Here is a 27,893-nt window from a genome sequence, read left to right on the forward strand (position 1 = left end):
CCAAGAAATCAGACGGGTATACCCCTTTCCTCAGCAGGATTTCAAATTGTCCATCATCAGATGTTTCCTGTTTTAAATGCTTGAATTTAGATTCGGGATATCCATGTTCAGAATTCCTGACTCGCCCTTGCAATCATTGTTAATATTTTTTAACTAGTTTGTCCAAGGGAGCACTCAGAAACTTGAGAGAATCAATAAATCTCAGACTCCCAAGTGAGAAAGATATGTATTTTTCCAAACTGTTTGCTATACAATCAATCTTTCCATGATATGTGTTGTCTAAATGCTTAATGATACCGTGGGAATCATAACCTTTCAAATTATGGAAAATGACAGGAATATCGAAACGTTGAAACTTGCTGAAGATTTGACCTTTGACCTTTCTAAACTGAAGTTGTAAATTGCACAATGGATGTGCTGCTCCTCGATTTTGACCAGTGATGTGATCATGATCACAAACGCGGTCAAGACCAAGGTGCTCTTTACAAATATGGCAAACAGTAGCCATTTGAAATTGTTTTTCTTGTTCATTCGTTAAGTTCATGGGAAATACATTTTCTAATATGTTATCAATATTAATTTCTTCCTTCACAAGACATTAAATGAACTGCTGGATACAGTGTGTTCCTCTGTACATCACAGCAGTTTTATTGTAGCGAGGATCTGAACTTACGATCGTGTATGAGAAGCCTGATGGTTCATGTTTCTGATATATCGAAGTGTGGGATTGACTTGGATTTCCCTCACAACCCATGACCTTCCTCGTAACCGATTCAAAATCAGCATAGATAACGAATAGGACTTGCAGTTGTCTAGCGATTATGCTTGAATTTGACCCAAATGTCATTATCACTTTCTGGCATTTTTACTTTTTCAATTCTGTGATCAAAACATTGTCCACCACCATCATTACCATAAGGAATTGTCCACCACCATCATTACCATAAGGAACTGTCCACCACCATCACCTCCACCACCACCCTAAGGAATTGTTCGCCACCATCACCACCATAAGGAATTGTCCACCACCATCATTACCATAAGGAATTGTCCACCACCATCAATACCATAAGGAATTGTCCACCACCATCATTACCATAAGGAATTGTCCACCACCATCACTACTATAAGGAATTGTCCACCACCATCACTACTATAAGGAATTGTCCACCACCATCACTACTATAAGGAATTGTCCACCACCATCATTACCATAAGGAACTGTCCACCACCATCACCTCCACCACCACCCTAAGGAATTGTCCACCAACATCACCACCATCACCACCATCACCACCATAAGGAATTGTCCTCCACCATCACTACCATAAAGAATTGTCCACCAGCATCACCACCATCACAACCATAAGGAATTGTCCACCACCATCACCACCATAAGGAATTGTCCTCCACCATCACTACCATAAAGAATTGTCCACCAGCATCACCACCATCACCACCATAAGGAATTGTCCACCACCATCACAACCATAACGAATTGTCCACCACCATCACCACCATAAGGAATTGTCCACCACCATCATTACCATAAGGAATTGTCCACCACCATCACCACCATAAGGAATTGTCCACCACCATCATTACCATAAGGAATTGTCCACCACCATCACCACCATCACCATCATAAGGAATAGTCCGCACCATCATCATCACCACCACCACCACCATAAGGAATTGTCCACCATCATCACAACCATAAGGAATTGTCCACCAACATCACCACCACCACCACCACAAGGAACTGTCCACCATCATCACAACCATAAGGAATTGTCCACCAACATCACCACCACCATCACCATAAGGAATTATCCACCATCATCACAACCATAAGGAATTGTCCACCACCATCACCATCTCCACCACCACCATAAGGAATTGTCCACCACCATCACAACCATAAGGAATTGTCCACCAACATCACCACCATACGGAATTGTCCACAACCAACATAAGGAATTGTCCAACACCATCACCACCAGCACCACCACCATAAGGAATTGTCCGACACCATCACAACCATAAGGAATTGTCCACCACCACCACCATAAGGAATTGTCCACCACCACCACCATAAGGAATTGTCCACCACCACCACAACCATAAGGAATTGTCCACCACCAACACAACCACCATAAGTAATTGTCCACCACCATCACAGCCATAAGGAATTGTCCACCACCATCACCACCACCACCACAACCATAAGGAATTGGTCCACCACCATCACCACCATAAGGACTTGTCCACCGTCATCACAGCCGTAAGGAATTGTCCAACACCATCACAACCATAAGGAATTGTCCACCACCATCACAAACATAAGGAATTGTCCACCACCATCACAACCATAAGGAATTGTCCTCCACCAACACCACCATAAGGAGTTGTCCTCCACCATCACCACCATAAGGAATTGTCCTCCACCAACACCACCATAAGGAATTGTCCACCACCAACACCACCAACACCACCATAAGGAATTGTCCACCACCATCACCACCATAAGGAATTGTCCACCACCAACACCACCATAAGGAATTGTCCACCACCATCACCACCATCACCACCATCACCACCATAAGGAGTTGTCCTCCACCAACACCACCATAAGGAATTGTCCACCACCAACACCACCATAAGGAATTGTCCACCACCATCACCACCATAAGGAATTGTCCACCACCAACACCACCATAAGGAATTGTCCACCACCATCACCACCATAAGGAGTTGTCCTCCACCAACACCACCATAAGGAATTGTCCACCACCAACACCACCATAAGGAATTGTCCACCACCATCACCACCATCACCACCATAAGGAGTTGTCCTCCACCATCACAACCATAAGGCATTGTCCACCAGCACCACCACCATAAGGAATTGTCCACCACCATCACAACCATAAGGAATTGTCCTCTACCTGCATCACCATAAGGATTAGTCCACCACCACAATGTATTGATACACCACCATCACTACCACAAGGAATTGGTCCACAACTCCAAGCAATTGGTCCACCAACATTGGTCCATTACCGTCACCACCATAAGGAACTGCATTATCTCCACCATCGTCACCATCGCCACCACAACCACCACCCCAAGGAATTGCAACACAATCACCACAAGGAACTACAACAACCACCACGAGGAACTGCAGCACCGCGACCACAAAGTATTACGTACACTCACCGCCACCACGAGAAACTGAACCACAAGGAGATGCACAACAGCCACGAAGAATTGTAGCCCTTAAAACACCTGCCCTAGCCGCCCTCCACCTCCATCTCACCCACCACCACATCCGCCTCACCCACCACACCCACCTCCAGCTCACTCACCTCTATCTCCAACTCGCCCATCTCCATCTCCACCTCTCCCAACACCATTGCCACCTCACCCACATCCACCTCACCCATCTCCACCTCACCGACCTCATCTCACCCACTTTCACCTCCTCCTCTCCCACCTCCACCACACCCACCTCATCTCACCCACTTCACCCACCTACACCTCCGCCTCACCCACCTCACCTCACCCACTTTCACCTCCACATTACCACATCAACCTCAGCCACCTTACCCATCTGCACCTCCATCTCACCCACTTTCACCCCCACCTCACAACCTCCACCTCACCCACCTGCACTTCCATCTCACCTAATTCCACCTCCACCTCACCACATCCACCTCACCCACCTCCATCTCACCCACCTACACCTCCGCCTCACCCACCTCACCTCACCCACTTTCACCTCAACCTCAACACATCCACATCCACATCCAGCTCACCCACCTTAGCCACCTAAACCTCCACCTCACCTACTTCCCCCAACTCTACTGCCTCGGTCATACCTCTAAGTGTGTATTGCTGCAATCAGCCATATCATATATATCTATTCAAACACGTACAATGACAAATGTACGGAAGCCTTTTAGGGTCGTATGACAAATGTACGGAAGCCTTTTTAGGGTCGTTTGTTTTGTTTTGTTTTGTTTTCAAGATACTAACCTCCACCTCACCTACTTCCCCCAACTCTACTGCCTCTGTCATACATCTAAGTGTGTATTGCTGCAATCAGCCATATCATATATATCTATTCAAACACGTATGACAAATATACGGAAGCCTTTTAGGGTCGTTTGTTTTGGTTTTTTTGGTTTTTCTTGAAATTTCAAGATACTAACTAGAAATTTCAAGATACTAACTAGAATTTCCAAGATACTAACTTCAAATTTCAAGATGATCTTGACATTGCAACCTATTATCTTGAAATTCAAAATTTAAACTTTATTATCTTGAAATTTCAACTTTTTTGTATCATGAACTTTTAACGTAGTATCTTGGAATTTCAACATAGCATCTTATAATTTCAAGATCATTATGTTAAAATTTAAACAAGTTGATGTATCTTGCAAATTCAACCTAGTACCCTGAAATATCAAGAAAAAAATGGCCCTGAAAGGCATACGTATAAACATGAGCCTCCTTCTCTTTCACACACCACACATTGTTGACACGCTTGACAGGGCCCACTAAACACTCCAGCTATGTGACCTCGTTTCAGGTAACCCCTGAGGAATGAAGCAATACATCCAATAGCAACTATGAATGATAAACGGTCGTGATAAGGAGGTATATCAACACAGAGTTGGAATTGGAATATGATGACATACATCAAACCAAGTCAGCGAGCCTGACCATCAGGTCCCGTTAGACGCCTCTTACGAGAAGCATAGTCGCCTTTTACGGCAAGCGTAGGTTGCTGAAGACCTATTCTACCCCGGATCTTCACGGGTCCATTGCTGTATGAATGGTCAGAGCATGTTGTTGTCTCAAATGCGAGAAGTGTCCGTTGAAACGCACTCTGACCTGTAAAACAAGAAACATTTCCAGAAACTAGCCAGGCACGGCAACTTATTAGCAACGTACTGCTTGAAAATTGTGTAATAGAGACATCATGATTTATGATTACAGAGCGTTACTAAAAGGAATCCATGCAAGTCTCTATTTATTTACAAGTTGTTTTCCCTGTGAACGAACCGCCGTCATATAGCTGGAATATTGCTGAGAGCGGCGTTAAAAAACAACCAACCAACCCTGTGAACGACCACCAGAATGGAACCGACTGTTCACTTTCCTTGAAAGACAAACATGGGTTTTGATATCCAGTGTGTTCATGTATCAGACCTGACTATCTATTACTCCTTATGAGAGAAGTGTCAACGTTGGACTCCACACACAGCGAATAGGGTTTACTTTTACCTCTTCATTTCAAGAGGAATATAATTTAAAATCAATCAACATTCAAATTGTAAACTTGTTGAAAGAATCAAGATGGTATTTGGTGTCTTAGTAGGTTATGTACGTTAAAGCTGCTGCGTGGTATGTCAGTGGACACACTTAAGACAACTTGAGACCGCCTCCGTGGTCTAGTGGTAGAGTGTCCGCCCGGAGAGCGGAAAGTCCGGGGTTCGATCCCCGACCGCGCCATACCAAAAGACGTTAAAAGATGGTACTTGTTGTTACCCTGTCTGGCGCTCGGCATTAAGGGGCTAAAACAAGGACTGGTCGGCTCGGAGTCAGTGTACTGTGTCTGAGTGGGGTATTCATGTTAAACTGCGACATGGTATCTCAGTGAGGTAGCACTATAAATAGGCATCATTCCGGACTAGTACAAGCAGCCACACAATCGTGCATGCACGTCGCTATAATCTTGGACGCGACGTTAAACCCCATTTCACCTCACCTCACCTCTGCTAACTTAAAGAGATATTCACTGGCCTGTCACAGCACCCGTAAACAAAGTGATCGTCCTGATACATATATATTTTCACCATGTCAACGCTCTCTCTCAGGAACCCGCATTTACTTTTAGTACACATTGGGGAGCGCGGGTGGCCAAGTCCTCTATGGCGCCGCGATTCGCTGTGCAGAGTTGCGTCCCTTGGGCACGCCAGAAACCTATGATTGTGGGTTCGAATCCCGGTTCGCCCCGATTATGTTTCTAGGTTTGTCAGCACCATACCCGTACTCGTGGGTTTCACCGAAGTGGTAAACGTCTGAGACCTGCATCACTTCGGGCTTTCCTCCCACATTTAGCTGACACGCCTTGATATAACTGGAATACTGTTAAAAGCGGCGTTAAACCCAACTCACTCACTCACTCACTCACTCACTTACTCGGGGGGAATGTTTGTCCTGGTAAACACCCGATATCATCAATAGTTTTCAGGGATTCACTTATTTGTGCCTTTTATCCCAAATGAAACCTGTTCCGGGGGTTCTCTGGCGTTGCGTTTATATGTGCAGTAAACTACGGTTATAACGAACTTAGAGGGACAACAAATTTTAGTTCGTTATAACCGCAGATCGTTATATGCATATATACAGCAAATATACAGCTAATTGCCGGGGCCAAAAATAAATTCGTTATATCTGTCAGTTCGTTATAAGCGGGTTCGTTATAAACGTAGTTTACTGTGTATGGCTTAATAAATATTAGTTTTTATGTTAGTGTTATCAAGTAGTAAAGATAGTAGTTATAATGGTAGCGGTGGTAGCAGAAGTGGTGGGGGTAATAGTAGGAGTGAGTGAGTTTGGTTTTACGCCGCTTTTAGCAATATTCAAGCATTATCACGGCGGGGAAATGGGCTTCAGACATTGTACCCATGTCGGTAATCGAACCCGGGTCTTCGGCGTGACGAGCTAACGCAGTAACCACTAGGCTACCCGACCGCCGGTAATAGTAGGAACACGCACTTACTTTTAGTGCATATTGTATGAGGGTAGTGACATTGTCTGAAATTGTGGTGACGAGTTCGTATGGACAAATAAACAAATTTCATGCCATTTAAGACGAATTGTTGTTTTCGGATTGTTATCTATTTTGCATATCATCGGTAAGAATTTGCACCGAGCGGACTATAGCTCGGCAAGGGTGGAAACTGGACTTTTTACAGTCAGTTAACTCCCTAGCCTCGGGAAGATTGGTAGTGGGAGTTAGCTTGTTACCTGATACGCACTCTTATACTCTTCCCTACAACACGATCACGCAGTGGTGCGTAGTGAGAATGAGAACACTGGTTTCACAATCACACTACATTCACAGTGAAATCCAAGTACCCCAACGGGCAACACGCTCTGCTAGTTGAACGCGCAGTTGCTAGATTATGTTAGCCATGTTATAGTGCTTTGGTTTTGGAGTGCAAGCAAACTTGACATAGCAAGCTTCGTCTGTCAAGCCTTAGTGCCGTGGCAAGTTCCCTTCATGTGTGCTTTCTACCACAAAAGATTTTCACCTCCTCACAATCGGTTTATGAATGCTAACACAACAAGTTCAGTATGGACACGAGACGTGGTATGCGGTAAGTACAACCAGCTTAAGAGATTTGATTGATTGAGTTGTGTTTGACACCGCTTTTAACAGTATTCCAGTTATATCAAGGCGTGTCAGCTTAATGTGGGAGGAAAGCCCGACGTGATGCTGGTCTCAGACGTTTACCTCTCTGGTGAAGCCCACGAGCACGGGTATGGTGCTGACAAACCTAGGAACATCATCGGTGGAAACCGGAATTCGAGCCCACAATCATAGGTTTCTGGCGTGTCCATGGGACGCAACTCTGCACAGTGAATCGCGGCGCCTTAGACGACTGGGCCACCCGTGCCCCCACCAGGTGAGGAGAATGTTCTTATTTAACAAATGTTATATTTGGGACAACACTTTCTTAGTAATGTACAATCTGTACTTAATATTGAGAAAGTTTTATCCCAAATATCACATTTGTTACCACTTTCTAAATGACATTGTGTGTTCATAGCTCTCGGCCGCGGGAGCCATTTATACTTGTCAGAGGGGTATTCAAGGTACGTGATCTGAACTACCACTAGTCGGACTTTCATTTTTTGTGGAAGCCTCTGTGGCTTAGTGGGTTAGGTCGATGATTTTGTGTGCTGGCGACTAAGGTGCCTCACTCTAGCAGTGTGGGTTCGAATCCCGGATGGGACCCAACCCAAGACCGGCTAGAATATGTACTTTACTGAGAAAATGTTATCCTAAATATAACATTTGTTACATTTGACCACTTGCAATGCCATTGTGTGTTCATAAATGTACATATTCGTATATTGTTGATAGGAATGTGTTTCTTGTTGATAGAAATGTGTTTCTTGTCAATAGAATTGTTTCTTGTTTATAGGAATGTGATTCTCGTTGATAGGAATGTGTTTCTTGTTGATAGGAATACGTTTCTTGTTTATAGGAAAGTGTTTCTCGTTGATAGGAATGTGTTTCTTGTTAAAAATAGAAAGTTGTTTCTCGTTGATAGGAATGTGTTTCTTGTTGATAGGAATACGTTTCTTGTGTATAGGAATGTGTTTCTCGTTGATAGGAATACGTTTCTTGTTAATAATAGGAAGGTGTTTCTCGTTGATAGAAATGTGTTTCTTGTTGATAGGAATACGTTTCTTGTTTATAGGAACGTGTTTCTCGTTGATAGGAATGTGTTTCTTGTTATTAATAGGAATGTGTTTCTCGTTGATAGGAATGTGTTTCTTTGTGATAGGAATGTGTTTCTTGTTAATAATAGGAAGGTGTTTTTGTTGATGGGAATGTGTTTCTTGTTGATAGAAATACGTTTCTTGTTGATATAAATGTGTTTCTTATTAATAGGACCGTGTTTCTTGTTGATAGAAATGTGTTTCTTGGTGATAGGAATGTGTTTCTCGTAGATAGAAATGTGTTTCTTGTTGATAGGAATGTGTTTCCAGTTGATAGAAATGTGATTCTTGTTGATAGGAATGTGTTTCCTGTTGATAGAAATATGTTTCTTATTACTAGGACCGTGTTTCTTGTTTATAGGAATGTGTTTCTCGTTGATAGAAATGTGTTTCTTGTTGATAGGAATGCGTTTCTTGTTTATAATAGGAAGGTGTTTCTCGTTGATAGAAATGTTTCTTGTTGATAGAAATGTGTTTCTTGTTGATAGAAATGTGTTTCTTGTTGATAGGTATGTGGTTCTTGTTGATAGGAATGTATTTTACGCAGATAGAAATGTGTTTCTCGAGATAGACAATTGTTTCTTCTTAATAGGAATGTGTTTCTTGTTGGTGGGAATGTGTTTCCTGTTGGTGGAAATGTGTTTCCTGTTGGTGGGAATGTGTTATTATACCACCACCTGACTTGTGCATATCAGTGACGATACTTCACCACTGTTACTTCCTTCCTTACTGCGACAACCATTACGACTACAGCAACTATGTCGGATTCGACCACGCCCAAACCTACCACTTTGGCAATTTGAGAACTACTCAATATAACACCCGATATTTTCGAAAGACTAAGTTAATCTGACGTGGCTCATGGGTATTGAAACACAGTCTTTCAATTGTTAGTCCTTAACTTATTTTGAGTAACTTCTTTGACAGGGATTTCGAAGTTGTAGTTCTAAGTAAGGATAATATTTATGAACAACTTCTTTATTGCAATTAAGAGCGACGTTTCGGTGTAGGTTCTAACACCGTTATCAAGCAAGTGATATACAGAGTGTGGTTGACAAGTATATATGCAGGTAGGAGGCAATGTTTATACAGTAGAGTAGATATCACAAAAGGGGTAGTTAAGAAACCGGCGGAGTAAGTAACATTATTATAACAAAACTGAAGCCAGAGATATAAACAACAGGATTATGACTGATTGGGTTGATGAGTTGATGTTACGCCGGGGGTATGTGATATCTGATATCTACTATACTGTATAAACATTGCCTCCTACCTGCATATATACTTGTCAACCATACTATGTGCATCACTTGCTTCATAACGGTGTTAGAACCTGCACCGAAACGTCGCTCTTAATTGTCATAACGAAGTTGTTCAACCATAAATCTTATCCTTACTTATTATTATTGCTACTACTACTACTACTACTACTACTACTACTACTACTACTACTAATACTAATACTAATACTAATACTAATACGATCGTAACTACCACTACTACTTCTACAACTGTTACTACTACTACCGTATTACGATAGTATCCCAAATGCTTACGTCGATGCTCAAGATGTCAATCACTGAATTGTCTGGTCAAGACTCGATTTTTTACAGACCGCCATCATACAGCTGGAATATTGCTGGGTGCGGCGTTAAACAACAAACAAACTACTACTAATCATACTAATAATAATAATAATACGGCTTCGACAACTACCATACTAACACTACCATACGACGACGACCACCACCACTACTAAGACTACCACTACCAGCACTACTACTACTACCAGACTACTACTACTACCACCACCACCATAAATAATAACAAAACTAATCATAATCATAATCATCATCATCATCATCACCATTATCACGACCACTACTAAGACTACCACTACCAACACTACTACTACTACCAGACTACTACTACCACCACCACCATAAATAATAATAAAAATAATCACAATCATCATCATCATCATCATCATCATCATCATCACCATTATCACGACCACTACTAAGACTACCACTACCAGCACTACTACTACTACCAGACTACTACTACTACCACCACCACCATAAATAATAATAATCTTAATCATAATCATCATCATCATAACCATAATAATCACCATCACTACGTACTACGACTCACCTCCCGCCGTGATTCTACTCATGCACAAAAGGCAAATCCCCCGTAGAACCAGACACGAACCCCGCTGGAAATCCCAGCCGATAATCTGATGGTAATCCCCCAACGTGACAACCTGTGTTAAGTGACTTGCACGTAACAATGAACAGCTCTAATCCTGATTAGTCTTCATGAAAACACCCCGACATGCCGCAGTGTACTGAATGTTGTGACGAGATGATACAATAAGATTATATTCCACCCGTACCTACGACCGATTGTTGCGTATCTCAACACATCCATACATTGCCAGCAGCCATTACCAGTTGGTGTTCCTTCTGGTGGAGGACAAAGGTGAGGTCACGTGTTACAGGTGAAAGTGTCACTGAGTCAAATGACTGCTTCGTGTTGTGGTACGGGTATTAACGGTGTTGCAACGACGATGAACGACAGTAGCGCTATAGGAAGGGTGATGATGGATAACTATATCTGCAACAGGACGCCCGCCATCATGAATGAGCAACAAGATCAGAAAGACGTTACAACTGGGGATCTTGTTATTGAAATTGCTGACAGCGATACCCGAGAAGCCTCTACCCCCGAGGAACCACAAGTCGACACCAGCACTGCTGACGAAACACTTAACACTCAAGCAAAGAAGGAGACGGTCCTCAGGTAGGAAACATATATGTTCTTATTCTATTAAAACACTTCTAACCTGCCTTACTCAGCTAGGCCACATTCACAATGCTATGGATATCCAACTATCTAGCGTTGTTTCGTATCGCAGTTTCACCCTTATTGTGTTTCGTTGTTTGTCAACACGCGTGCCCGTCTCATCGGTATCATCACTATTTGATAGTGATTCACACACACATGATCAGTTGGAAAGGATTTTGTGGCTATTTGTTGTATTAACCACTCTCCTCAAAATACACCGTTCGTGTTCACTGTGTCAAAGCAGAGACCTACACTCTGAATCAATGTTGTATTCTCACTTCAGACGAATACAGGTTACATATCGCTCCACGCTGATAATGTCAGTCATGATATGGCGTGTACCTGCTGGATCCGGAGATTTAATGCAGTTGCATAACAAATTATCTTATGCCTATCAAACAATTTAACAAAGTATCTCTAACATTTATGGATGACAACATTGATACATTTAGGGAATTGTGATTTAAACATATTTTATTCAGATTGAAATGGATTGGGAACAAGTTATCCAACTTAGGACTCCCTCTCCAATAGGGAATTGTATCAACACCCATTCATTCACTCGCTCACCTTTAACAGAAATTCATCTAAATCACACTTGAATCATCCTTTCATCCCGAAATTGTTCACCGGAATCTTTTCACACGCATAGAAGACATGAACATAGAACACATTAACATAGAATACATAAATAGAACACATTAGCATAGAACACATACGCATAGAACACTTTAACGTAGACGAATAAACATAGAACACATAAGCATAGAACACTTAAACATAGAACACTTAAACAGAACACATAAACATAGAAAACATACGCATAGAACATATAAACATAGAACACATAACATAGAACACATGAACATAGAACACATACACAGAACACATAAACATAGAACACATACACAGAACACATAAACATAGAACACATACACAGAACACATAAACACAGAACACATAAACAGAACACATAAACATAGAACACATAAACATAGAACACATAAACATAGAACACATACACATAGAAAACATACGCATAGAACATATAAACATAGAACACATAACATAGAACACATGAACATAGAACACATACACAGAACACATAAACATAGAACACATACACAGAACACATAAACATAGAACACATACACAGAACACATAAACATAGAACACATACACAGAACACATAAACATAGAACACATACACAGAACACATAAACATAGAACACATACACAGAACACATAAACATAGAACACATACACAGAACACATAAACATAGAACACATAAACATAGAACACATAAACACAGAACACATAAACATAGAACACATAAACATAGAACACATAAACATAGAACACATAAACATAGAACACATACAAAGAACACATAAACATAGAACACATACACAGAACACATAAACATAGAACACATAAACATAGAACACATACGCATATCACACATTAACATAGAACACATGGTACAGAAACGTGATTAAACAGATCCAAATTACTATTGCGATTTTGTTCATATGAAGGCAAAGGGTATCAGATTTTCTGACTATATTGCCCTATCGTTCATATGAATGAAGCTGACAGGTAAATGTTTCCTGACGCGTCTGTTTGCACACGGTAAACGTCTAAAATCAACATTACTTTGAGCCGACACACCGTGATATAACTTAAATACTGTTTAAATCGAACTCGTCTACCACGATCAATTTGAAAAATTGCTAAATTGCGAAATTAGACAAGCTATTACCCTGCGAAAGGACAGAGGAGATACTTGTTCTTATTATTCCTGTAATAACCCACCTCAGAGGTGGCATCACCTAGGTCAGGGTCTTGTCGGGGCCATTAGAGCCCATCTTACACACACGAAAGATCCCGAAAGAATAGATGACGTTATAGAAGGTTTCCTTGTATAATGCAAATTGACCTAGTGTATAGTAATCGTTGCAAGTTACAGTCGAGCGCATGAGCTACATATAGCCCAATCAATATTATCAATATATGAATGTTGGAAAAAGGTGGATTTACTGTGCACAACGTGTTTTACTCTCACTATTCGTGACAACCATCAGGCTGGTAGGGCCAGGGGATGACGGCAAGTTTCAAATTTTCCAACAGCTCCAGCCTTTGGTGTCTACATTTGTTCACCTTTTCGCGATCACCTCATATCATCACAATTGAACCATGATTCATAAACACATCCTGATCACATAGCCGGAATCGTACAATCGTACACTTGTAGCAGAGATTTATTTTAATTGTGAGTGTGGGTGTGTGTATGTGTGTGTGTGTGTGTTGGGGGGGGGGGGGGGGGGCACGGGTGGCCCAGTCGTCTAAGGCGCCTCTATTGGCTTTGCATAGTTTCGTCCCTTGGGCACGCCAGAAACCTATGATTGTGGGTTCGAATCCCGGTTCGCCCCGATTATGTTTCTAGGTTTGTCAGCACCATACCTGTGCTCGTGGGTTTCACAGAAGTGGTAGACGTCTGAGACCTGCATCACTTCGGGCTTTCCTCCCGCATTAAGCTGACACGCCGTGATATAACTGGAATACTGTTAAAAGCGGCGTTAAACCCAACTCACTCACTCACTGAATTGTGCAAAGGGCTTTGTCGTTTATATTTGAAATATTTTCAAATACAAGAGTGAGTAAATGTTATTTTTCACCGCAATGAACAATAGACCACCTATTTCATACAATAAATAATTGAATATGGAAACATCCGAACTCCGAAGGCACTGTTTCAAACAATGCTTTATTCAGATATGCTATGATATGATATGTTGAGAAAGTTTATAATTAACAGGACGCGATCATGTCCTTAAATGTTTCGTTAAACCGGGTGACTTCATTGGAAAACGTTATCTTATTTGTCTATTATTTAACGCAAGTCAGCAATGAAAGGCGTTCTGTAAATTATCGAGTCTGGACAGGACAATCCAGTGACTGACAGTAGGTGCATCGATCTTCGCATTTGGGATACGGTGACATGCATCGCGTCCCCTTAGTCGCCTCTTTCGACAATCATGAAGTGCTGAAGACCAATTCTAACTCGGATCTTCACGGTGGGAAATACGTATGTCCGGATTAACGCGGGTGTGTTAATACTTAAGTAAGTTGGCGTATTACCAAGCAGCTCTTTAAGCTGTTTACCGGCTCTGGTTGATCGAGTTTCCTGGCTGATTTGCCAGATGACTGTGTGCGTTGCTACTGACAAAACTAGTTCCTTGGATAAAAACGTATTTCGGTCTACCTAACGACATAATTCATTATTGTTGGTACGTTGGCAATCATTCTCATTCGAGATGACATCATCGGTGGATGTCAAGGTGCCCTAAATACCAATCTCACAAACACGTCATTGTACAAGAAGTGCGGCTGGTACATTGCGAAACACACCATTGTGCTCGTATCGTATATAGTCAACACACATTGTAGATAAACACGATATGGGCTGTATTTAGATGAAGACAGATGTTATTGTTCTAATGTCTGTTTTTTCATAAACAAACCTATACAGCTTTAAGCAGCCGTCAGTGATTTCTAAGGGTTTGCGGGTCCTTAGATAGGGACAGCATTAATCTCCAAACACGCCAGTTCGGGTAATCACCACCGTCAAAGATTGGTTGGTTGGTTGGTTGGTTTGTTGTTTAATTCAGCAATATTCCAGCTATATGACGGCGGTCTGTAAAAAATCGAGTCTGGACCAGACAATCCAGTGATTTATATCATGAGCATCGATCCACGGAATTGGGAACGATGACATGCATCAACCAAGTCAGCGAGCCTGACCACCCGATCCCGTTAGTCGCCTTTTACGACAAGCATAGTCACCTTTTACGGCAAGCATGGGTTGCTGAAGACCTATACTACTACCCCGGAATCTTCACGGGTCCCCACCGTCAAAGAACAAATGTTATTCCTGATGCCACACGATCTGTGTGGGTTTGAGTTTCGATTATTTGCGAAACATCGCAATAACCAAGATATCATATACCCCACTTATAGCTATTAAAGCCAGTGTTGGACAAAAGTCTCAGCAAACCAGATATTAATAATTATATACTCAAAGTTGGACAAAACATTACACCAGACTAGGTCATATATTCCACAATTACAACTGTGGAAATCAAAGTTGGACAAAACATCACACCAACTAGATCATATATTCCACAATTACAGCAGTGGAAGTCAAAGTTGGACAAAACATCACACCAGACTAGGTCATATATTCCATAATTACAGCTGTGGAAGTCAAAGTTGGACAAAACATCCCACCAAACTAGATAATATTTTCCACAATTACAGCAGTGGAAGTCAAAGTTGGACAAAACATCACACCAAACTAGATAATATTATCCACAATTACAGCTACAGAAGTCAAAGTTGGACAAAACATCACACCAGACTAGATAATATTTTCCACAATTACAGCTGTGGAAGTCAAAGTTGGACAAAACATCCCACCAAACTAGATAATATTTTCCACAATTACAGCTACAGAAGTCAAAGTTGGACAAAACAGCGGGGGAGACAGCGGGTGACCCAGAGGTGTAAGGCGCCGTAATTCGCTTTATAGAGTTGTGTCCCATTGGGCACGCCAGAAACCCATGGTCGTGGGTTTGAATCCCGGTTCTCCCCATTTATGTTTCTATGTTTAACATAACTACATCTCTGTCACAGACCAGGTGTATCTAACCCCGCCCACCCCCCCACTCACTGGCGTTACTGCCGCGCGTCCTCACAGCCAAGTGTAATTGTCAACACATACATAAGGTCATCATAGATGTTTTTGTGTCGTTTTTAACGATCTACCTTGTAAATGGTTGACAGCAAAAGGTGTCTTTTTATGAGAAGGATAATTGGGTCGGTGACCTTAACTATGCTTGATTACACACAATCAGCTTGGTCGGTCATGTCATAACACGCCAAAAAAATATCTAAACACCATCCTGGGAACCCTAAGCTGTAAAGGTCCCCAGAACATCTTTCCTGTTATCACAATAGGTTAAATGGGGTGATTACACCTTGTGAAGCGGCTGGTTGTGCCAGGGATTAAACCAATGCATCCTATTCGCATTTTAATTGGACAACTGCAGTGCCGACTATTTCTGTCATTCGACGCAAAGAGCCCGGAGTGATTTCTTAAACTGAAACATGAATAAAACGTTTATCTTAAGTTATTTTTCTTTTAAATCTTTAAATGGAATATCTACAGTTTGTATTGATGTCAGCTTACTTATTATGAGGAGGGCGGTGAGGTAGCCTAGTGGTTAAAGCGTTCGCTCATCACGCCGAAGACCCGCCGCACTCACTCTAGTATTTGAAAAAAATGAGCAACAGAACACTTTGCATTATCACAAGAAATCTCCAAGAAAGAATACATTCCACGATTCCGACTACCAGTTGCGTGGATCGATGCTCATGATGTCAATCATTGGACTGTCTGGTCCAGACTCGATTATTTACAGACCGCCGTCATATAGTTGGAATATTGCTGAGTGCGGCGTTAAACAACAAACAAACAAACGACTAGTCATAATCATGTGGCGTTCAATATTAAATTTATTTATTAATTTACTACATAAATGTTTAGCTCCAGCTCTCCCGGCCTTCATCAGGCACACAGTGTTGCTTTAGAGCTACAGTATTCGAGATGCTTTCATCTGTAACTGAATAAGTCTAATTTCGCCGGCAGGCCTATAGATTGAGATGTATAATTATGTATTCACGGAAATACCGTCGTGGGAATGAACACAAAAGTAGATTAATTAAGAGTAGTTTTTGAATGGTATTTAGAAGTGATACACTTGAGGAAGAGAATTTGTTAGCTTCTCTATCATGACGTTTACATCACGTTTACACACGTGTAACTCTTCGAGGGAAATGACTTGGTGTTCCTCATAATAAAGAAGTTGACATCCATAAACTCTTCCTCATGTGTATCACTTCTAAATGCCTTTCAAAGACTTGAACGACTTGGTCGTTGTACAACTCATGTAGATAGGAAATGGAAATACAATAAGTTTGATGTGATGGTCATTTGACATTATTTCTTTACCTCTACAAAACGTGACCTTAAATCTTGACATTAAATTTTCTTGTATAAACGCCAAGACGTTTCTGTAAGATTATTTTGTTTGTTTCCTTACCGTGAATCACGACCAGAATCAATGAGCATATCAGCATGATCAACCACTGTCTTGAGAGTTACGGGCGAGCGGGTAGCCTAGTGGTTAAAGGGTTCGTTCGTCACGCCGAAGAACCGGGTTCGATTCCCGACATGGGTACAATGTGTGAAGCCCATTTCTGGTGTCACCCGCCGCGATATTGCGGGAATATTGCTAAATGCGTCGAAAAACCATACTCACTCACTCACTCACTCTTGAGAGTTACAGTACTAATGCAAACACGCACTTCAGTGGACGTACAAAATATTTCGACTCCACAGTCTTATTCATATTAAGGTGTAGATCAATGCTTCAGCCATGCATGGTTTTCACACCGCAGTGTCCGAATCAGAAGCCCCACGGCTGTCTGGACCCGTATTTCCACCCCACTGTCAGAATCAAAAGCCCCGCGGCCCTCCCTTGAGATTTGTTTTCGACTTCTAACTGCCTTTCGTGTGAAGTCTATTGTTCGATTGCAATACTAATTTGTTATTGACAACTTCCGAAAGTCTGAATGAGATTATTTCTTAACCGAATGGAATTCAGGGTCGTTTTACAGTGAATGTGCGTCCCTGCTGACTGGACGTTTCCATGATCGGCGGTTCTCTCAATGTGTGTTCTTTGTGTTTGATATCTTAATGGGGCACTTAAACGGGCTCAATTCACAGGTTAATGTATTTGCGATTGACGAACCTGTCCGACCTGTGTGTATACTATTATATTGTGGGAATACTCGAAATCCACCCAGTGTATGTCTCAAGGGTGTGAGCCTTATGTGCATTCTGAAGTGAAACATATTATCTGTTCCCGAAATGACAAAACAATATGTTTGTCCTCATTGTTTACTAAACATACTTTGAAAGCATGGATTTACTAAACAATATTGTGTTGTGGCTGCCCAAAACATTAACGAGTTCATCTCTCAAAGAACAAATGTGCGTGTCTGGTCTCGTTTGTTTACAGACCGCCGTCGTAGGGCAAGAGTACTGGGCGCAGCATTATGCAACACGCACTTATATTTTTATGCATGTCACGAGTGACGGTGCTACTTGAGGTGCAGGACATGTTTAAAAAGTAATATATAGAACAGCCATCGCATTTTAGCTTTGTTCAGATGTGGATCTTTAACTCTTGCCATAGAAACTGGACGTTTTAACAAACCACCAACCCCTCTTCTAGATGTTGCCCACAATGTTTGAAACAGTTATAAAGAGAAATATTAAAAATTATTTACATTTTTTAATATCATGTCCTTTTTTTAGATTTAAGACACGCACTTTCTAAATATCATTAAATCCTTCCTTCACAAATCTAACTAATTTCAACAAATTTATTATTATTTTAAAGTCAGAAAATTTACAAGTCTTATTAGCAAGCACACTTTATAAAATGTATAAACGTAATAAAAATTATGTAATTCATGAACATTATGTTTACTATGAATTTTACCATTTTTACGAACAGTATCCCGCTTATGTTTTATTCATATATGTATTATTGTTTTATTTTGTCCCATAAGCCTTATGGTTGGGCGTTACTTTTAAATTATATGTCCATTTCTGTATATACACAGCCTATGTAACGCGTGACACATAAATATACTATTTTCCCCCTCTACCTGTTTCGCGAAGAGCTGGTCATAACTGATTTTCAGTGAAGCATTCCTATTTCATCACTGTTTTGTCTCTTATATCTACTAGAAGCAGCTTCGGCGGCTAATCGCGAATATTTCTCTCGCGATGACGTTTTGAATTTAACGACCGAGTGAATAATATTCGCCTATATATTATTCCCAAACAAGAATCACCCCACCCCTTCGAAAATATTAAATCCACGGTCCCGTATACACCTGGTATTTGGTATTAGCATTCTTATTTATTCTTATATACAACAAAGGTGTTTTTGTATCTCTAAAATGCTCTGTTCATATGGAATAGATGTATATTATTATTAGAGATTATTATGTTTGGTAACAGTAAAAAACGTTACTTTATCCAATCACTGAACCAATGCTTCAAGAAGAAAGCAAATATTAACATAGTGTCAGTCTAGGTCCCTGGGAACAACGGCGACTGTGATCGCCTGCAGGGAGTATGCCTACTTCCAGTAAAACTCAGTCATGCACCACTATTCATGGCCGCCGTTCTGATGGTCTGCCTGATACGAACTGTCCGCAGGCAACGGATACTGTAGAAAATGGTAGAAGACTTAGAAACAACAGTGATTAGTGTGTCTACATCTGTCTCTCTATATCAGCGGTTTGTACCCGGACATCCTTGAAACCTGGCTTCAGTTAACGTGATACGTCCCTATGAGTTTTTCATCTTCCTTTCATGGATGACATGACAACAGGACATGACGAGTATGTCTTCATGATGACGTCAGAGTATATGCATTAGCACCTGTAATGTATTTCGCGCCATGAGGATATTTAGATCTTTGTCAGTGTGCAAAAGGTACACCCAGTTCGTGTTTTAACATAATACAGGTGTTTAAAACAAACTAGATCATAAATATAAAGCCATTAGAGTCTATCAACGCGTGAGGTACCTGTAGAGTTTTATGTCACGTGTTAAGGTGCAGATTTGAAAGGGGAGGTTATAATTAACTGACGTAGGAACATTGATCAGTCGTTCAGTGCACTGTAAAAATGTTTAGACCACAAACACGTTCCTTGCCCCATTATTTTAACGCGTTTATTTCTAAACGTGTTTAGGGTCAAAATGTTGGCAAGACCTTACATCCCTTGAAATTCATTTGGGGTAATTTATAAAAGAGGGGCTCTCTAAGGGTTTTTAGCTTTTAAAGGGGATACAGAAGTAGGGGCTGGTTAACCAAAAACGTTTAGACTCTAAGTAATCAGATATAATCTCACTGTCAGGACAACACCTTTAAAACCGGCGGGATTCGAACCTGCGACTTCTTGATTTGTAGTCCTTCAAGCTACCACCTTTGCTAAGGAGACTTTTGATGTCCCAAATATAATTTTTCGAATTATATTAGTATAAACGTGTTTAAATACGAAACATGTTTAAGCATTAAACGTGTTAAAATTCAAAACATGTTTACAGATGTTTGAATTCTAAATATGTTTAAAGATGTTTCAATTCTGAATATGTTTAAAGATGTTTCAATTCTAAATATGTTTAAAGATGTTTCAATTCTAAATATGTTTAAAGATGTTTCAGTTCTAAATATGTTAAAAGATGTTTCAATTCTAAATATGTTTAAACTCTAAGTATGTGTAAATTCTGAAAATTTCTAAACTCTAAGCATGTTTAAAGATGTTTAAATTCTAAACGTATTTGAACGTGTTAAAAATTCTAAACATGTTAAAATTCCACCAGATTATGTGGATGTTGTGTTTAGGTGGTGTTATAGGATGTGAAGCGATAGCTCATTTTACGTGTTTAGTCAATATTCCAGTTATATCACGGCGTGTCAGCTTAGTGTAGGAGGAAAGCCCGAAGTGAAGCAGGTCTCAGAGGTTTTACCACCCACGAGTGAAATCAAAAATACCCACTCACTCGTGTGTATAGATCAGGAAATGAGCGAATGTGTTTGTGTTTGTAAAATTATAAATTCTGATGATGCTTTTCAGTGATGGGGATGCCCACATCCTGCGTGAGCTGGAGAAGCAGGTGTCAAATAGCGTGGACTTGGGCTCTGAGATTGACTACAAGACCTTCAAGAAGATCCTCAGAGTCAAAGACGTATGTCAAGTTTTGTACCTTAGTCTGATTTCAGTGAACGAGTGAGTGAGTTGGGTTTAACGCCGCTTTTAACAGTATTCCAGTTATATCACGGCGTGTCAGCTTAATGCGGGAGGAAAGCCCCAAGTGATGCAGGTCTCGGACGTTTACCACTTCGGTAAAACCAACGAGCACGGGTATGGTGATGACAAACCTAGAAATATAATTAGGGCAAACCGGGATTCGAACCCACAATCATAGGTTTCTGGCGTGCCCAAGGGACGAAACTCTGCACAGCGAATCGAGGCGTCTTAAACGACTGGGCCACCCATGCCCCCTCGTATGGTTTCAGCGTGTTGCATGTTTGTGAATACTGAGTGAGTGTGCGAGTATGGGTTTACCCCGCATTTAGCAATATTCTAGCTATATCACGGCGGGGGACACCAGACATGAGCTTCACACATTCTACCCATGTCCGGAATCGAACCAGGGCCTTCGGCGTGACGAGCGAATGCTTTAACCACTAGGCTTCCCCGCGCGCTGATATCTGTCATGACGTCGATTGCTATTTTTATATTCTCTCAGACATATACTACCACTTGCGAATAAAGAAATATCGTGCGAAAGACTTATGGAGTTACAAAACCGATCGATACCCTCATACATAATACCACGTTTCATCTCATACTCAGAATTGGTCGGGTTGGTAATTTTTCTTTCCAAGTCTCCATTATGTTTGAATTAGTTTTTTATGCTTATATTTCATTCCGTTGTAGTCGTTTTTTGGAGAGAGGTATTTCAAGCTGTTCGACACAAACAAGAGCGAGACAATCGAGGTGTCTGAACTCCTTGCGTCACTCAGGAAGCTCACACAGGCGAACTCGACAGAAAAACTCAACTTTCTCTTCCAAGTGTACGACCAGAATGGTAGGTTCCCCCCAAGATATAAATTTTGTTTATTCATTGTTTTACGTCGGATTTAGCAATGCTCCATCTATATGACAGCGGCCTGTATATATTCGAGTCTGGACCAAACAATCCAGTGACTGATGGTGAACAACGCTCCATGCCGTCGGGTGCGAGGACACGTTATCACCCGCGTCACCGATCCTGTTTCTTTAAGTTGCCTTTTACGACCAGCATTTGTTGCTGTTGACCTTTTCTAACTGTTTGTTTGTTTGTTTGTTGTTTAACGGAGCACTCAGCAATATTCTAGCTATATGAGGCGTTCTGTACATAATCGAGTCTGGTTCAGACAATCCAATGGTCGATATCATAAGCATCGATCTACGCAAATGGGATAGGATGACATGCATCAACCAAATCAGCGAGCCTGACCAGCCGACCCCGTCAGTCGTCTCTTACGACAGGCATAGTCGCCTTATACGGCAAGCATGGGTTGCTGAAGAGCTGCTCTAGCCCGGATCTTCAAGGGTCTGATGACAATGTCATTTTATTTTTAGTGTGAATAATTATGTACTTTATCTACTTTTGCTGTGGATTGGGGTTCACTTGCCATGGGAGCCGATGACGACATATCATTCCAAAGTGGCTTACATTTGTTACCTGTCGTGTGGGTGCTACGGAAAACTACAGATTTGTTTCTATAATGAAGATAGCATCATTAATCCGGGGCGGTAGGGTAGCCTAGTGGTTAAAGCGTTCGCTCGTCACGCCGAAGACCCGGGTTCGATTCCCGACATATGACGACCTCATCTCATAGGTTACACAAGCCGTGAAGATCCGGGTTAGAGTCGCTATTTAGCAGCCCATGCTTGTAGTGAGTGAGTGAGTATGTTTTTACGCCGCTTCCAGCAGTATCACGGCGGAGAACACCAGAAATGGGCTTCACACATTGTACCCATGTCGGGAATCGAATCCGGGCCTTCGGCGTGACGAGCGAACACATTAACCACTTGGCTACTCCACCAACCCGGCATTAGTCCGGACTACATACACACACGCACGCACGCACGAACGCACACACGCACGCACGCACACGTGCGCCCGCGCGCGTCGCTATAAAAGTGCAGTAATCTTGAACGAGACGTTTAACCAAATTTCACCTCATATCATCTGATCATAATTGGTCTCTTGTATGCCATTTGTGTCGTACAAGCCGATTAAAGCCAGTAGCGGCTGAAGACCGGATATGAGTCACAGTACTCCCACAGGGAAGGTCATTGCTAATGATAGAAACCATTAGTTTGCCACGCCAGGGCTTGAGGTCAGATCGCGATGACATGTCTGCTTACTGGCTCAATTGTTTTTGGTGTGAGGGAACTTGGAATCTTCATGTCCAATTATCACGTTCACGACTTCATATTAAGTGATATGTTTCACAAACTGAACGGGCAAACTATAGGATATTATTAATACGCCATATAGTCTTTCTGGCTGCCTTTGACCCGTGAAGATCCGGGATAGAATAGGTCTTCAGCAACCGTAAAAGGCGACTATGCTTGTCGTAAGGGGCGACTAACGGAATCGGGTGGTCAGGCTCGCTGTCTTGGTTGATGCATGTCATCGTATCCCAATTGCGTGGATCGATGTTCATGATGTCAATCACAGGACTGTCTGGTCCAAACTCGATTGTTTACAAACCGCTGTTGTATAGCTGGAATATTGCTGAGTGCGGCGTTAAACAACCAACCAACCAACCAACCAACCAACTGGCTGCCTTCGCTCATCACGCTTAGGACCGGGTTCGATTCCCAACACGGCTACAATGTGTGGAACCATTTCTGTTGTCTTCCGCCGTGATATTGCTCGAATATTGCTGAAAGCGGCGTAGAACCATACTCAGTCACTTCGTGTTTACCATATCTGATAATGATCTGAGTTGGTTTATGTAAATACGCGATCAGTCCCCGACATGTTAAATAAAGGCGTCTCTCACTTCTCTCCCTAATATACTCGACATGAGTCCCCCAGAGAGAAGCCACAATGACATGACATTCAGTCTTGAGCACAAAATGTTAGATTAGGAATATACAATTGCTGAAGCTTGTACATGTCATTCAGTCTGAGCACAAAACGTTAGATTAGGAAAATAATTGCTGAAGCTTTTTTCAGTGAAATTGTTCATGGACATGGCGCTTGTTCGTGACGACAATGTTTACGTTGGTTGTGCTGAGTTTCTATACGACGAATAGCTGTGGCAATAATTTCCCATCCATATGTTGGATTGGACAGCACGACACCTGACTAAGCTTGAGAGCGGGATCTTTGTCATACGCACATCGTGAGTTGTGCCCCGTGATTCAACCGGTTACCCGACTCCCATGTGAGCAAATTAATTTTATAAAAGGGTTGAAAAACATACCTCTAGTATATAGAAAGTGTTTTTTTTATTTTGTATACATACAGCAAATAGCGTACCGTATATGAGAGACACTTCTAAAACTAATCTGGGATTCATAAATGACATTGTGAAATAATCTCTAGCCGTGTCTGACATAATAGACGAGATCAACTTATTCAGACATGAAAACTATTTGATGTGAGTGTGTGTGTGTGTGTGTGTGTGTGTGTGTGTGTGTGTGTGTGTGTGTGTGTGTGTGTGTATGTATGTGAGTGGGTGAGTGTGTGTGTGTGTGAGTGTGTGTGAGAGAGAGAGAGAGAGTGTGTGTGTGTGTGTGTGTGTGTGTGTGTGTGTGTGTGTGTGTGTGTGTGTGTGTGTGTGTGTGTGTTTGTGATGCCAAGCCACAGTTTAACATGGATACCCTACTCATACCCAATACAAATCCGAGGCGACATGTGCTTGTTTTTGCCGAGCGCCAGGCAGGGTAACACCGAGTACCATGTTTTATCGTATCATGGTAGACGCGAAACACAATAATTCAAACATTAAAGCCAATTTATATGATCATTAAGAAGTAGTCATATAGACCGGACTAGCACTGGACTACCACATTTAAAATGTGGTTGATTATTTTCCCTAACACATCTATGTTACCCTTACATTGTCCAAAAACTACACATTGTATATACAGTAAACTACGGTTATAACGAACACGCTTATAACGAACTGACGGATATAACGAACTTACTTGCTGTACTCATGTTGTATATGTACGGGGGCGGTCGGGTAGCCCAATGGTTAAAGCGTTTGCTCGTCACTCCGAAGACCCGGGTTCGATTCCCGACATGGGTACAATGCGTGAAGCCCATTTCTGGTGTCCCCGGCCGTGATATTGCTGGAATATTGCTAAAAGCGGCGTAAAACCATACTCACTCACTCACTCACTGTATGTGTACTTAAAACGAACTACGGTTAAAACGAACTAAAATTAGTAGTCCCTTTGAGTTCGTTATAACCGTAGTTTACTGTACTTTGAACCATAATATCGATGAGATATCCGCCCTCCCATGTCTTCCAACAGGTATCAACTACCTTGACTGTTCTTCCTTCTAGGTGATGGTTATATCGACATGGTGTATACACTGTCTTCATTCTAGGTGATGGTTATATCGACATGGAGAATAGACTGTTCTTCTTCCTAGGTGATGGCTATATCGACATGGTGAATACACTGTTCTTCCTTCTTGGTGATGGCTATATCGACATGGTGTATACACTGTTCTTCCTTCTAGGTGATGGTTATATCGACATGATGTATACACTGTTCTTCCTTCTAGGTGATGGTTATATCGACATGATGTATACACTGTTCTTCCTTCTAGGTGATGGTTATATCGACATGATGTATACACTGTCTTCATTCTAGGTGATGGTTATATCGACATGGTGTATACACTGTTCTTCCTCCTAGGTGATGGTTATATCGACATGATGTATACACTGTCTTCATTCTAGGTGATGGTTATATCGACATGGTGTATACACTGTTCTTCCTTTTAGGTGATGGTTATATCGACATGGTGTATACACTGTCTTCCTTCTAGGTGATGGTTATATCGACATGATGTATACACTGTTCTTCCTTCTAGGTGATGGTTATATCGACATGATGTATACACTGTCTTCATTCTAGGTGATGGTTATATCGACATGGTGTATACACTGTTCTTCCTCCTAGGTGATGGTTATATCGACATGATGTATACACTGTCTTCATTCTAGGTGATGGTTATATCGACATGGTGTATACACTGTTCTTCCTTTTAGGTGATGGTTATATCGACATGATGTATACACTGTTCTTCCTTTTAGGTGATGGTTATATCGACATGGTGTATACACTGTTCTTCCTCCTAGGTGATGGTTATATCGACATGATGTATACACTGTTCTTCCTCCTAGGTGATGGTTATATCGACATGATGTATACACTGTTCTTCCTTCTAGGTGATGGTCATATCGACATCGAGGAGTTACGGACGGCGTTGCGGTCGTGTATGGTGGAGAGCTCGGTGAAGCTGGGAGAGGAGGAACTGGACATGCTGACTCAGGCATTATTTGAGGAAGCAGATGAAGACAACAGTGGCCAGATTACCATTGACGAATTGTCAGCGGTGATTGAAAAGAACCCCGGAGTAAAGGAGAATCTCTCTGTAGGGTGAGTAAAAGAACATCTGTAAGAGGTAGTCTGGACCAACAGCACTTACAGATACACTGCCTCATGTTTGATCATACACTGAGTCATCCTTGATGATACACCAGATCATGTTTGATCTACACTGCCTCATGTTTGATCATACACTGAGTCATCCTTGATGATACACCAGATCACGTTTGATCATACACTGGATCATGTTTGATCTACACTGCCTCATGTTTGATCGTACACTGGATCATGTTTGATCATACACTGCCTCATGTTTGATCATACACTGACTTATCCTTGATGATACACCAGATCACGTTTGATCATACACTGGATCATGTTTGATCTACACTGCCACATGTTTGATCATACACTGAGTCATCTTTGATCATACACTGGATCATGTTTGATCATACACTGCCTCATGTTTGATCATACACTGAGTTATCCTTGATGATACACCAGATCACGTTTGATCGTACACTGGATCATGTTTGATCTACACTGCCACATGTTTGATCATACACTGAGTCATCTTTGATGATACACCAGATCATGTTTGATCATACACTGGATCATGTTTGATCTATACTGCCTTATGTTTGATCATACATTGAGTCATCTTTGATGATACACCAGATCAGGTTTGATCTACACAGCCACATGTTTGATCATACACTGAGTCATCCTTGATGATACACCAGATCATGTTTGATCATACACTGGATCAGGTTTGATACTACACGGGATCATGTTTGATCATACACTGGATTGGGTATGATCATTCATAGACTGAGTCATCCTTGATCATACACCGGATCATGTTTGTTCTAACTGCATTATGTTTGATCATACACGGGATCATGTTTGATCATAAAATTGAGTAGGTGTGATCCTACACAGGATCAGGTTTGATCATACACTGGATCAGGTTTGATTATAAACAGGATCATGGTTGGTTATAAATTGGATCATGTTTGCTCATACACAGGATCATGTTTGGTCATACTTTGGATTCGGTTTGGTCAAACACTATATCATGTTTGATCTTACACTGGATCGTGGTTGGCCCATTGTTTGTACGACTTAGGACGATCGGGATGTATGACTGTGTGACTTGACTATCTGG

At 41.5% G+C, this 27,893-nt stretch overlaps 1 protein-coding gene across 1 annotated transcript in view; it reads left to right on the forward strand.

Moving 5' to 3' along the window:
* The first annotated feature begins 7,210 nt into the window (after positions 1–7,210).
* LOC139461152 (NADPH oxidase 5-like) overlaps positions 7,211–27,893 on the forward strand; it is a 38,597-nt gene continuing 17,914 nt past the window's right edge. Inside the window, exons 1-5 of the mRNA XM_071242711.1 lie at positions 7,211–7,394; positions 11,158–11,334; positions 21,164–21,275; positions 22,031–22,181; positions 26,566–26,776. Coding sequence (XP_071098812.1) covers positions 7,372–7,394; positions 11,158–11,334; positions 21,164–21,275; positions 22,031–22,181; positions 26,566–26,776 — 674 coding nt within the window. The 5' untranslated portion in view covers positions 7,211–7,371. The remainder of the gene's footprint in view (positions 7,395–11,157; positions 11,335–21,163; positions 21,276–22,030; positions 22,182–26,565; positions 26,777–27,893) is intronic.

The sequence above is a fragment of the Haliotis cracherodii genome, unplaced genomic scaffold (genome assembly GCF_022045235.1).
Source record: "Haliotis cracherodii isolate W230 unplaced genomic scaffold, xgHalCrac1.p SCAF_14, whole genome shotgun sequence".
In the NCBI taxonomy this organism is placed as follows: domain Eukaryota; kingdom Metazoa; phylum Mollusca; class Gastropoda; order Lepetellida; family Haliotidae; genus Haliotis; species Haliotis cracherodii.